The sequence below is a fragment of the Myxine glutinosa genome, unplaced genomic scaffold (assembly GCF_964187855.1).
Source record: "Myxine glutinosa unplaced genomic scaffold, kmMyxGlut1.1 SCAFFOLD_773, whole genome shotgun sequence".
NCBI classification, from domain to species: domain Eukaryota; kingdom Metazoa; phylum Chordata; class Myxini; order Myxiniformes; family Myxinidae; genus Myxine; species Myxine glutinosa.
The window spans coordinates 57,184-69,766 of NW_027616868.1; the positions used below are offsets into that span (position 1 = coordinate 57,184).

Sequence of the window (12,583 nt, forward strand, 5' to 3'; positions counted from 1 at the left end):
AAATTCCAACAAGTTATCATCTCCCTTACCTTTAAAGTATTACATTCCCCTTGCCTTTAAGTAACCGACATTCCCCTTGCCCTTTTCACCATTGAGTAATCGGGCTAAAACCAACATATAGCACGATGTCTCAAAAATTTGGCCGGATTCAGACGAAACTTGGTGGGCTGGTTAGGTGTGTGACAAGGACGAATCGATTCGATTTCGGTGAAGATAAACGTACGGATAGTGGAGTTTTTATTTTAATTTTTGCAAGTGATTCTTCAGAATTGAGAGATGGGGCAAAAAACAATATATATAGCATGATATCTCAAGAGGTTGTGGACAGATTATGACAAAACTTGGTGGATGAGTTGTGTTGGTGAGTAGAACAAGCCAATTCGATTTTGGTTCGGGTCCGAATCCAGATCCGGCCTATCAGTGGGATACAAAACATAAACTGTTCAGCCTGGCGGAGGTGTGCGCTCTACCGAATGCCGTTTTCACTGATACTGCAGCTAAATTGTTCTCTCGGTGCCATTTTATTTTAAGTGTCTTTTTGTTGTACTATTGCTGTTTGTTTTGTCATCATTTATTATATTAATTGCATTCGGAAATTAATTGTACAATAGTTTATCCTAAGATCGTGAGCCTTGTTTGACAGTGCAATATTCCATTTTTTGTGGACAAATAATACATTTCAATTCGACTCAATTGTTAGCAATCAAATGTCAAATGACAATCAGTCAAATGTTGGCAGATTTCGTCTGTATAGATGTCTGGGCACTGTCGTTTGGCTTGAAAAAAAAAAATCCATGAACTCCCAGTCCACAGGCCTGCCTTGAGCGAATAGCTCTCAATGCTTGGATCATTTGCCGTGGCTTCTTACAAATGGTTCCTCCTCGTTCGATATATCAAACATTTTCAGACACTTTGCTTCGAGCTGAGTGTTTATCACTGTCTCGCTCCAACCACGCCATGTACTCCGGCTGCTTGAGCCAGCGTTCAAGAAAGCCCACTTCCCGGGTGGCATATTCACGATCCCTGAGCCGTGCAACGTCAACCTCAATACAAATAACGAAGCAAATATTGCTAAAATAATTACATTATAATCACAAAATATTTTACGAGAATTGTTGAGATACCACAAACTCCTGCATATACCCATGATGAACTTAGTGTCGTACATAATAATTTCCATTTCCAAGTCAGAGAGTGTTTCGTCATGGCCTCCACTCTTCGGCCTATGTGTTTGATCATGGTGTACTTTGAATGAACTTAAATGTTTATATCGGACTCGTTGAACACTTAAAACAATCGACAGTCTGACATCTGACTCAAAATGATATTACAACTGCAGAAGTGTCTAATAACTGCATTTACTGCAAATTGGTCCATGCCAACAAAACATTCAAGTAACTTTAAGTAAATTTAGCCGTAAGTTAAATTTCCCAAAGTTTACAGGACTTGGCGCTGAACAATTCAAATTTTTAAGCACTTTCCAGGGCAAAATTTAAATTCACAGCGTTTTAAGAACATTCCAGGAAGTGTACAGACCAAGGGTTTGGCTCACTGTGAGTGCGAGTGTGAGTGTGAGGCCTTTGCTTGTGTTCACTGCACTACGCAGCACTAAACCATCTGTCTTAAATGGCATTTTGCACCAGGGCAGCCTATACGATTGCTGTAGCATTTACAAGATAATAATCACATTGAAATTTAGGGACGATATTCCTTATGGCCGACTCTTATGTTGCTTGCCGGCCAGAAATAACATGATTTCAGTCTTGCCTTCAATATGTCGGAGATTTGTTCAAATATGCAAGAGAAGCCTCAATCAGCAACCTGTGGAGAACGGTTCCATTAGTGGACTTCTCCAAATTGAAGTTTCATTATGTTTCACAGTTGTATTTGACCATCTGTTTGTACGCTAACTAAAAAACGTCTTGCATGACAAACCTTAAATGTGGATGGCACCCCTCCCTTCTCATGAGCTGATCTTCACAACAGGTTGAAAATGTAATAATGTTCTCATGGCGAATGCATTGCAGTACGAGCTAGACCAGACTTGGTGGTGTAATGGTTAGAGCATCCACTCTGAGGCTGGGAGGTCAGTGGTTCAAAACACGGCCGAGTCATAGCAAAGACCTCAAAAAATGGTACGTGCTGCTTCATTGCTTGAAGTTCAGCAATTAAAAAGGAACCAACACGAACAAACGACCATAGGTTGGCAGCTATAGTACAGCCGTTGATCCTCAGTTGAAGATCCCTGGAAGGGATTTCGTATTATACCCTACAGGAGGCTTTGATTAGCGGTAGCATCTGCTTTTTTGGTTTACATACAGATGGAGCTTAATCCTTTAAATTGTAATTTTCCCAGAATCCCCTCCAGATCTGTTTCGGGACCACGTACAGGATGGTGCGTGGGATACGCAAGTCTTCTCGTTGAGGATATATGCGGCAACAGCCGGTGTGGCACACGGTTGGGGTACCATAACAGTGAAGGGGCTTGCACCTGAAGCCTTCACACCTTAAATTGACAAGGATCCGATTAAAATTTGGAATCCAATAAAAATGACATCATGCAACAATTAAGTGATATTTCAAATAGCCCAATGTGGCTCGATCTTCAGAATGCAAAGCTGGAGAGAGATTATATTTGCACACATTCAAGAGGACATTCCACATCAGGATTTTGGCTCTTGCTATAATTTGTAAATAAATTACTAATAGTAGGCAATTTGGTCAAACATGGCGTCATCCCAAAAAGTGATAACTTTTTAACTCGCCCACAATTTTTTCAAATATCATGCTATGCTGTATATCGTTTTTGGATCTTCACCAAAATTCGAATCAATTTATCCTCGTCACACTCCCAACCTGTCCACAAGTTTCGTCTGAATCTGTCCGTAACTTTTTGAGATATTGTGCTATAAATCGTTTTTGGCGCCATCTTTCCATGGTGAAACACCACTTTAAAATTATAGTACGCAGATCGAGATCTTCACCAAAATTGAATCGATTCGTCCTTGTCACACACCTAACCTCTCCAACAAATTTCGTAACAATCCGTCCACAACTTGTTGAGATATCCTGTTCAGACAGAGGTGCAAATATAACCAAAAACAATCCATAAATAGAGCGAAGCCAATGGCGTTCCATTGCAAATCCGCACACTTCCCACTTAAAGCAAAGTTTAAATATGAGAAAAGTTATACTAGGGATGACATCAATCTTTGTGTTTTAAAGTATTTTCCTGTTTTTACCCCTGTGACCTTAAAGGGGAACCCAAATGCTCAGACCACCTCGACGCTAATCTTTCCCTTGATGCCCTACAAAGTAGATATACGTATATGATACCATTGATACCCTACCACCACAATACCAACCACCATCCCACACCACCTCCCCTCCGCAATCCCCCATCAACATTCAGCCTAGCCAGCAATACCCACAACCACTCTACACCCCACCACCACCATCCCCCCCACAATCCCCAATCAACCATCACCCCCACCAACATCTTCCACTATCCCTCCTTCCACAATCCCCCATCAACTGTCACCATAGCTAACAATACCCACAACCACACACCTCCCCTCCACCATTCCCCATCAACCATCACCCTCAACACCATCTCCCACAATCCCCCATCAACTGTCACCATATCTACCAATACCCAGGACCACACAACACCGCCCCTCCACCATCCACCCCATATATCCCCTCCACTGGGGCGGGACATCAACACGACACGACACGGCATGACCACAAACACAAATGGCCTCCCTGGAAATTATAATAATGAACGATCCTGTAACATACAGGACACTGTGTCAGCCTGCGAAGGTGGGACAAAGCATTCGTCGCCCATTTGGTTGTCCGTGTCCGAGTGTGCCTGGGCGGTGTCCGAGTGTGTCTGGGCGGTGTCCGCGTGTGCCTGAGCGGTGTCCGAGTGTGTCTGGGCGGTGTCCGAGTGTGCCTGGGCGGTGTCCGAGTGTGCCTGGGCGGTGTCCGAGTGTGCCTGGGCGGTGTCCGAGTGTGCCTGAGCGGTGTCCGAGTGTGCCTGGGTGGTGTCCGAGGGTGCCTGGGTGGTGTCCGAGTGTACCCGGGCGGTGTCTGCGCTGTGTTGTTCTGTGCTGTGTCATGCCGTGTCCATGCCGTGTCCATGCCAAGTCTGTGCTGTGCCATTCCTTATCCATACCATGGCTGTGCTGTGTCATGCCGTGTACATGCCATGTCTGTGCTGTGCCATGCTGTGTCCATGCCAGGTCTGTGCTGCGTCATGCCGTGTCCATGCCATGTCTGTGCTGTGTCCATGTTGTATCGTTCCGTACTTCTTCTGGATCTGATTTATCCGATTTATTCTTCTGATTTATCAATCAATCCAAAATCCCTGATAAACAGTCAATGGAATGGAAAAACAAAACCTACCCATCTGGAGAGAACATTCGACCGGCGTTTTCATCTTCACTACAAACATAACACCGCCATCTTCACGAACACCATGTTCGTCTGAATCGCTCACACTAGGCTCCAAAGTCTAAATGATACAGCTCCACAATTCCCCCCAATGCGTTTCCATCACTAATTTTGTCTCCAATATTTTCTTCACAATCCCTTGGATCCGTTTAAACATACTGAGAACCTTTACATCATAGTGGAAAGAACCTAATAATAGTGGGCTCAGTATCGGAATTGAGCTCAACATGTACTGTCCTCGATGTGAAACCACCATTTGTATCAACAACAACAACAACAACAACATGCATTTTAAGGCCATGTTCCCTGCTAGAGCGGGGGTTAGCCTTGCGGTCCCCATGACAATCTTCTCCATTTTGCCCTATTTTCTGCATCTCTCCTTGTTAACCCCCTTGCCCGCATTTCTTCTTCCACCATCTTTAGCCAAGTCTTTCTCGGTCTTCCCCGTCCTCTACTTCCTTCTACATTAACTTCCATCACTCTTCTCAACCAGTCACTTTCATCCTTCCTCAATACATGACCAAACCATCTCAACCTGTTCCTCTTCACAGCATCAATCACAGGCAATATTCCCATCATCTTTCGCAATTCATCATTTGTCTTCCTCTCTCTCAACGATACTCCGCACATCCATCGAACCATTCGCATTTCCACCCTTTCCAGCCTTCGTTGCTGCTCTACGTTCATTACCCATGTCTCGCTCCCATAAATCATAACACTTCTCACACATGCAGCATACACCTTTCCCTTCAGCTTCAGCGACACTCTCCTCCTCATCAGCACGCCACTCAGTTCCCGAAACTTCTTCCATGCACATCTCACTCTAGCAACCGTTGCCGAGTCTGATCCACCTTCTCCATTCAGCATGTCTCCGAGGTAGCAAAATGTTTTCACACCTTCCAGCTTCACGCCGTCTCCAAGATCCAACTCAACATTTCCTCCATCTGCAGCTCCCTCTGTGCACACCTTACATTTGAATGTAGCTGCCACACTGGTTAATGACCCTCTCAGACCACTACATTTTTGATGAACCCACTCAGCACACATTGTACATTGAATGGAGTTCACTCCGACACCCTTCCTGCACACAGCACACGGCCACTTCCCAGTTCTTTCCACCTCACCACATGCTTTACCACTTGCCATCACCTTTGTCTTTCCGATATTCACCTTCAGACCTTTTGTCTCCATACATTCCTTCCACTTGTTCATCTTTTCCTTCAGTCCATCCATACTTTCCGCAATCAACACCAGATCATCTGCATACAACAACTCCCACGGTAAACCCTCCTTTACGGTCTGAGCCAGCACCTCCATCACAGCTACAAATAGTAGTGGACTTAGTACCGACCCCTGATGCACTCCCACCTTCACCTCAAACTCACCACTGTTCCCGTCCTTCGTCCTTACAGCTGTGCGTGCTCTTTTGTACATTGCCATCACTACGCTGATCAACCATTCCTCCACTCCTAACTTCCTCAATGCCCATGTCAATACTTTGCGTGGAACCCTATCGAATGCTTTCTCCAGATCAACAAACCCAAAAAACAACTTCTTCCTCTTATCCATGTACTTCGCCTGCAACTGCCTCACAATGAAAAGCGCATCTGTCGTTCCTCTTCCTGGCATAAATCCAAACTGCATTTCGTCGATCTTCACTTTCTTCCTTATCCTCCTCTCCAACACCCTTTCCAATACCTTCATTCCATGCTCCAATAACTTTATCGCTCGGTACGAGCCACACTCCAGAGGGTCACCTTTCCCCTTGTATAGAGGGACGAGGGTACTCAGTTCCCAATCCACTGGAATGCGGCCTTCTTTCACCACCAGATTACAGATCTCTGTCATTCTCTTCACACCCCAACCATTTCACACCATTTGTATCAAGGTGAGTTAATCGAGTGATGTCAGTGGCAAAATCAACACTCGACAACTTTTTTCAAAAACTTTTCCCCTTCCATTAGATTTGACCGTGATTAATGATTTTCAATGGTTTTCAGAAAGAAAAAAAAACTAGAGCAGCACTCGGTAAAGACCACACCTCCACCAGGCTGAACAGTTTATGTTTTGTATCCCACTGATAGGCCGGATCTGGATTCGGATCTGAACCAAAATCTAATCGGCTTGTTCTTGTTACCTAACCAACGCATCCCCCATGTTTAGTCATAACTGGTCCATACCTTTTTTATATCGTGTTGGATATTGCTTTTCACCCGATCACTCAACGGTGGGGTATCACTTAAAATTAAATAATTATCGTATCCGAATCCATATTCAGATCTTCACCAAAATCGAATCTCATTGTCCTTGTCACACACACAACCTCTCACCAAGTTTCGTCTAAATCTGTCCATAACTTTTTGAGATATCAAGCTATATATCAGTTTAAGCACTATCACTCAAACAACAACAACAGGCATTTTAAGGCCATTTTCCCTGCCAGAGCGGGGGTTAGCCTTGCGGTCCCCATGACAATCTTCTCCATTTTGCCCTATTTTCTGCATCTCTCCTTGTTAACCCCCTTGCCCGCATTTCTTCTTCCACCACCTTTAGCCAAGTCTTTCTCGGTCCTTCCCCGTCCTCTACTTCCTTCTACATTCATTTCCATAACTCTTCTCAACCAGTCACTTTCATCCTTCCTCAACACATGACCAAACCATCTCAACCTGTTCCTCTTCACAGCATCAATCACAGGCTCTATTCCCATCATCTTTCGCAATTCATCATTCACTCAATGGTGAAGAATCTCTTTAAAAAATTAATAACTCTCATAGCCGAATCCATATTCAGATCTTCACCAAAATTGAATCGATTATTCCTTGTCAGACACCCAACCTCTCCACCAAGTTTCGTCCAAGTCCGTCCACATTTTTTTGAGATATCCTGCTATATATGGTTTTTGGCCAAATCTCCCAATAATGGTGAAGAATCACTTTTAAAATTCTACTAGCCAGATCCGAATCCGGATCTTCACCAAAATCTAATCATTTCGTCCTTGTCACATACACTACCTTTCTGCCAAATTTCGGCTGAATCCGTCCAAAACCTTTTGAGATATCTTGTTCACAGACAGACAGACAAACAGACAGGGGTGAAAACATAACCTGCATCCACCTTTGGTGGTGGAGGTAAAAATTGCATTTGGGTTCTCCTATAAGTCCCCATCCCTAGGGGCATGAACCCTTGGGTCAACTAAAAAAGATCGTTCCATGTTTCATCAAAAATGTTTTAAAATGTGCACATAATTGCATTTTGTGGTATTTGACCTTTTGACCCCAGCCGGGGCCAAAAATGATACTGCTTTCGCCCCTTCTTGCCATATGGTGAGCATAACTACCAAGTTCAGTGTGGATTTCTGCACAACCGTTTAAGGAGGAGAAATAGTGACGGACAGACAAGCCGACGGACAGGAGCAAATTACAATATCCCCCCCGTTTATGCAAAAAGTGTGGGGATAATGAATGGGTAGTTTCAAATTCTCACAGCTTACTAAAATGGAATCTTAACAAAGTGGTGCATTGGAAATACACAAGGATGAACGAAAGAGTTCCTAAAGCCTTCACACAGCAACGGTGCGATGAACGCCAAACTAATCCGAGTCACGGCCTACAAGGTCAGCCTGAAAAATAATTATGAAAACTGTAATTATTGTACAATAAATTCAAAAGAAGAGAATGGAAACATTTTCATTTTAACAATGTGGGAGAGGGGGGAATTCTCGGGCTGGTTTGTTCACAATAACAGTGTTGCCAGACATGATTACACACAAAAGAGATCATGACAGTATTACCGCACTTTAAACAGTTTCGAAGTTAAACGAGTTATCTATTGACATCAAAAAATGGATATAAACGCTGTGGTTCAGAGTTAAACGATTTGTAAAATACAATATTTGGAGTGAACACAAGTTGATTCGATTCCGTAAGAAGATCAATTATAATTCTGTCACCATTGATTCAGGATTTCAGACAAGGTGGTTGAGGACAGTGAGTGTCCAGGTCTGTTCAGGCCTACTCCCCTTTAAGCTGTCTAGCCTGGGTTCGAATCCCGACTCAGCAGCTATAAACTGTCATCCTGGTGTTCCACAAACAGGGTGATTCATCATTGTGTGTACCGTCCCTCGGATGGACGGTAAACAAATTACAGCCAGTGATGTTAACACACTACCCTGTGCTACATACAAACGAAGAAGAGCTTCGGCAACATATTGGAAACCTGCGATTCCTATTAGTTGCAAATTCCTAGCGCACCGAGGGTCCGGTATCCTCAAACAGCAGGCTTATCGTGCAATACACCATTCATCATCATGTTCTCATGGTTCCAGATAATCAGTTCTGCAGATGCAGTTTCCACGGATGGGGAACGACCCTCGACAGGTCATCAAATCGTCGCAAGGTGCTGTGGGCGGTGGAAGGAATTTGAAATTGGTACAAGGTACCAGCACATAATGGGCTACCATTTTCGAAAGTCACCATGGTATCTTTCACGTCCACCAGTGCCTGGCAGATGGGACACCTGGCTCGACATCTCTCCGGAGGATGGCAAACTCATTGATACAATGCCCTGCCTGGAAAGTACCAGGGTGACGGCCTTGTAGTTGGCTTGATAAGCGAACCCAGACTGGACAGCTCAAAGGCCATTATGCAACCTCTGCTTTACCCTGTTAGTCTGCAGGCCGCATTATGCTCATCTGCAGTTTGTAAATGGGTAAAGTAGCCAAGGTAATTTGCTTTTGCTCTTCCTTTGCCCATTATTGAATTTGCCCTTGTGTGCGGGCTTGCGCACACGTCAGCACCCTAATCGGACTTCCACGTCTATTATCCCAATTCACTGTTCCAATGCAGCACACACCAATAGCTGACCACTCTGCATACAAAAACGTTTATTTTCTTTGAATTGAAATAACTTTTTGGCAAACTTTTTATTTATTAATTTTTAACTGTGGTCTGAGGTTCATGGAGGAGATTTACTCAAATCACATGCAGGACAAAGACAACAGTAAACAGCAGTGAATTTTTACATGTACGAGATCGACATTAGTGGGCAATAGACAAATGTATCAGGATTTTGACTCTTGCTATAATTTGTCTGTCGTTTGTATGTCTATTGGATATAGAAGTATATTGGAAGTGGGGCGAAGTGACAAGTATGGCATGCTTAAACATAGTTCAAGGTCACAGCAGTACCCACCGTGCATACTCATCAGGGGTTCCACCATTGGCATCAGGGGCACCGGGGTCTGCCCCATACACCATGAGTAACTCGGCCTGCAGACTCTGACCCGAACGTGCTGCAACGTGCAAAGATGTGGTGCCCTTTTCCTGGGAATAGGAAGACCATGGGATAGTCAAGAAAAGCAATGTGATGATACAGTACTTAATTTGAGCCTCAATGGTATCCTCATCTTTGGCCTAATCTTGTCCCCTTATGTACGCACACACAGACATAGGCACACTGTGATTCAAGCAGAATGTGAACTAGAAAAAACATCAAGATTTTGCTTCTTCGGAGACAATCCTGAAATATTCTGCTTGTTGAAGTTCATCCGACTATCATGACCTTACTCTCAACTATTGAACAATTCTCAGCCAATGATTTCCAGTGCTATCTGCTTTCAGCCAATCACAGCAGGTTCAGGCTGACTGGGGCATCGCTCTCTCCTGACAGCCAATCCAAACAACTTCAGCTTCATTAAGAGCTTGGATTGGCAAACAAAAAACAGACACGTACCACACAAAGAGTGCATCAAGTCATGGAGTGATTGGAAAAAATATATAAAGAACGGCAGTCTTCGACGTCGCATCGTGGGATGAGGCATACCGGTAGACATTATTACATCATTAGACATACTTGTACCAAGTTTGATTTCAATCCATTCAGCTGTTCTCAAGTATAACATTTTTACCTGACATGACCTCTGGCCTTTGATGGCAAACTCGAATCAGTTCATCTTTGCATCTTAATATAAACTTATACCAAGTTTGGTCAAAATCCCATCAATGGTTCATGAGTTAGGTCTGTAACAGTATTTTTACCGAACTGGACCTCTGACTTTTGACCTCTTGACCCCATAATTTAATCAGATCATCTCTGCATCATAATATAAACTTATACCAAGTTTGGTCAAAATCCCATCAATGGTTCACGAGTTAGCTCAGTAACGAAAACCCATCACGGACGGACGGACAACCTGAAAACATAATTCCCTGGCGACTTTGTCCGTGGAGGCATAAAACATTTCGTCGTCGATCACTTCAAGTCAGCAATGATGGATACACGGCAGATACAACAGTTTTCAACGAGCAATGAAAAATACACTTAATTTAAAACACACCGTTTGTTTATACATGGTTTATGAAAGCTATTGCATAATAACTGAAACAAAGACTAAAATCGATTATATACATCCATTTTCTCTTAAAATTATCAAAACATATCTGGGTTGATACATTATTTTAAAGAAAACTCGTTGCTTTGTTAAATGAATTTCTATTTTCATTAAGCCCATTGGTTGACGTGACAAGCACAATCTTCTGGAAAGCCTTCGATCCTTGAATGAAAAGATTAGCCAAGTTAAATAAGGATTAGAGGAATGTTTTTGTATAGAAAGACATGTCCATGGAGGATGGGAGATGAGGTGGGTATAAAATGAAGAACTATCAATTTGATTTTCATTTATTACTACTTATTACCATGTCCATGTTACTGTTATTAAGACATCAAAATCAGTCCAGCAAATTGGGTCGTTCTACGTGGTGCTGGCATGACAATAGCACTTGCGCGGTATGTGGGAGCTATGTGGTTAGACACCTTGCCATTTTACCTCACTACTGTGGGATGGATTTCTATTTCTTTTCAAGTGAGGTTTACTGGTTTCGTACCTTATGTATGACGTCTTTACACAAAAAGGGTGGGACTTGAGGGAGAGGGAGGACAAAGACTCACAGGCGCGAGGTCACGTGGGGGTGAAATTTGCAAATTCATTTGAGCATGCCCTATCCAAGGTGATCCAAACAATGACACAAAATATTTCCCATGTGTTGAATCTTGGTTAAATCTGCTCTTTTTTCTTTGGAAGTCAAGGCTTGTGCTTTTCGCACGAGCAAAGTCAAGGCTTGTGGAACTGAACAGATCACAATGCAACAGAACATAAGGAACAATAGAAAGAGAGGAATACTCAATAGAACTGAGCTCAGAACACTGCCTTGGGGCACTCCATTCTTGACAGGGATGAAAGGATTCCGTTGAGTGCCACACGTCGGCTACGTGAGTAGAAGAGGTCAGTAAGCCATGTGCGGAGTTAACTTTGGATGCCATAGGCAAAGAGTTTGAAGAGTAAAGTAGGATGCCAGACTGTATCGAAAGCATAAGATATTTCTAGAGAGACGGCCCTGATCTCATGCCTGACATTGAGGCCTCTATCCATTGTTGGGAGAGTAGAAGCAGCATGTCCAAGGTGGAGTGACCTGATCTGAAACCACATTGGTGATCTGAGATGAAGTTGTTGGAGAAAATGAAGACTTTCATATCAACTGTGATGAAGGATTCCATGGCCTTGCTGATAATTGGAAGTTAGCTGATAGGTCTGCAGTTGAGTAGATCAGTTGTTGCAGCTTTTTATGAAAAGCAGTAATGTTTGCCAATTTCCAAGCATATGGAAGATGACCTAGGGCAAATGAAAAGGAGCAGAAAAGAGGATGTGCAAGAGAAACAGAGCAGGTTTTTAGTATACGTGAGCTGATGCCGTCTGGCCCAATTGCAGAATAATAGCCTAGGGTTGCCAGAAACCACCTTCTCTGGTGAAAAAGATCACGATGCAACAGAACAAAAGGAACAATATAAAGAGGGGAATAGAACGTCCAGGAGCTGTTAGGTGCAACTGGAAAGGATGGGTACCGAGAAACTAGATTTAAAAGAAAACACAGCATTGAGGGATTTGGCTTTCGCACGAGCAGAGTCAGCTGTGGTACCATTTTAAGTGACGGAAGGCATGGAAGGGGAGAAAACACCAGAGACAAACTTAACAAGGCACCACCAGGTTTTAGAGGAGGGAGACAAGTTTGAAAGTTCATTCTTGAGGTTGGACAGATGTTGTTTCCCGGCTCTTCTGAGAGTGGACACACAC

General features: G+C 43.4%; 1 protein-coding gene across 1 annotated transcript in view; it reads right to left on the bottom strand.

Moving 5' to 3' along the window:
* Positions 1–12,583, bottom strand: part of LOC137439244 (ARF GTPase-activating protein GIT1) — a gene marked incomplete at its 3' end in the record, with an annotated part of 128,344 nt that overhangs the window by 54,095 nt on the left and 61,666 nt on the right. Inside the window, 1 exon segment of the mRNA XM_078768964.1 lies at positions 9,649–9,779. Coding sequence (XP_078625090.1) covers positions 9,649–9,779 — 131 coding nt within the window.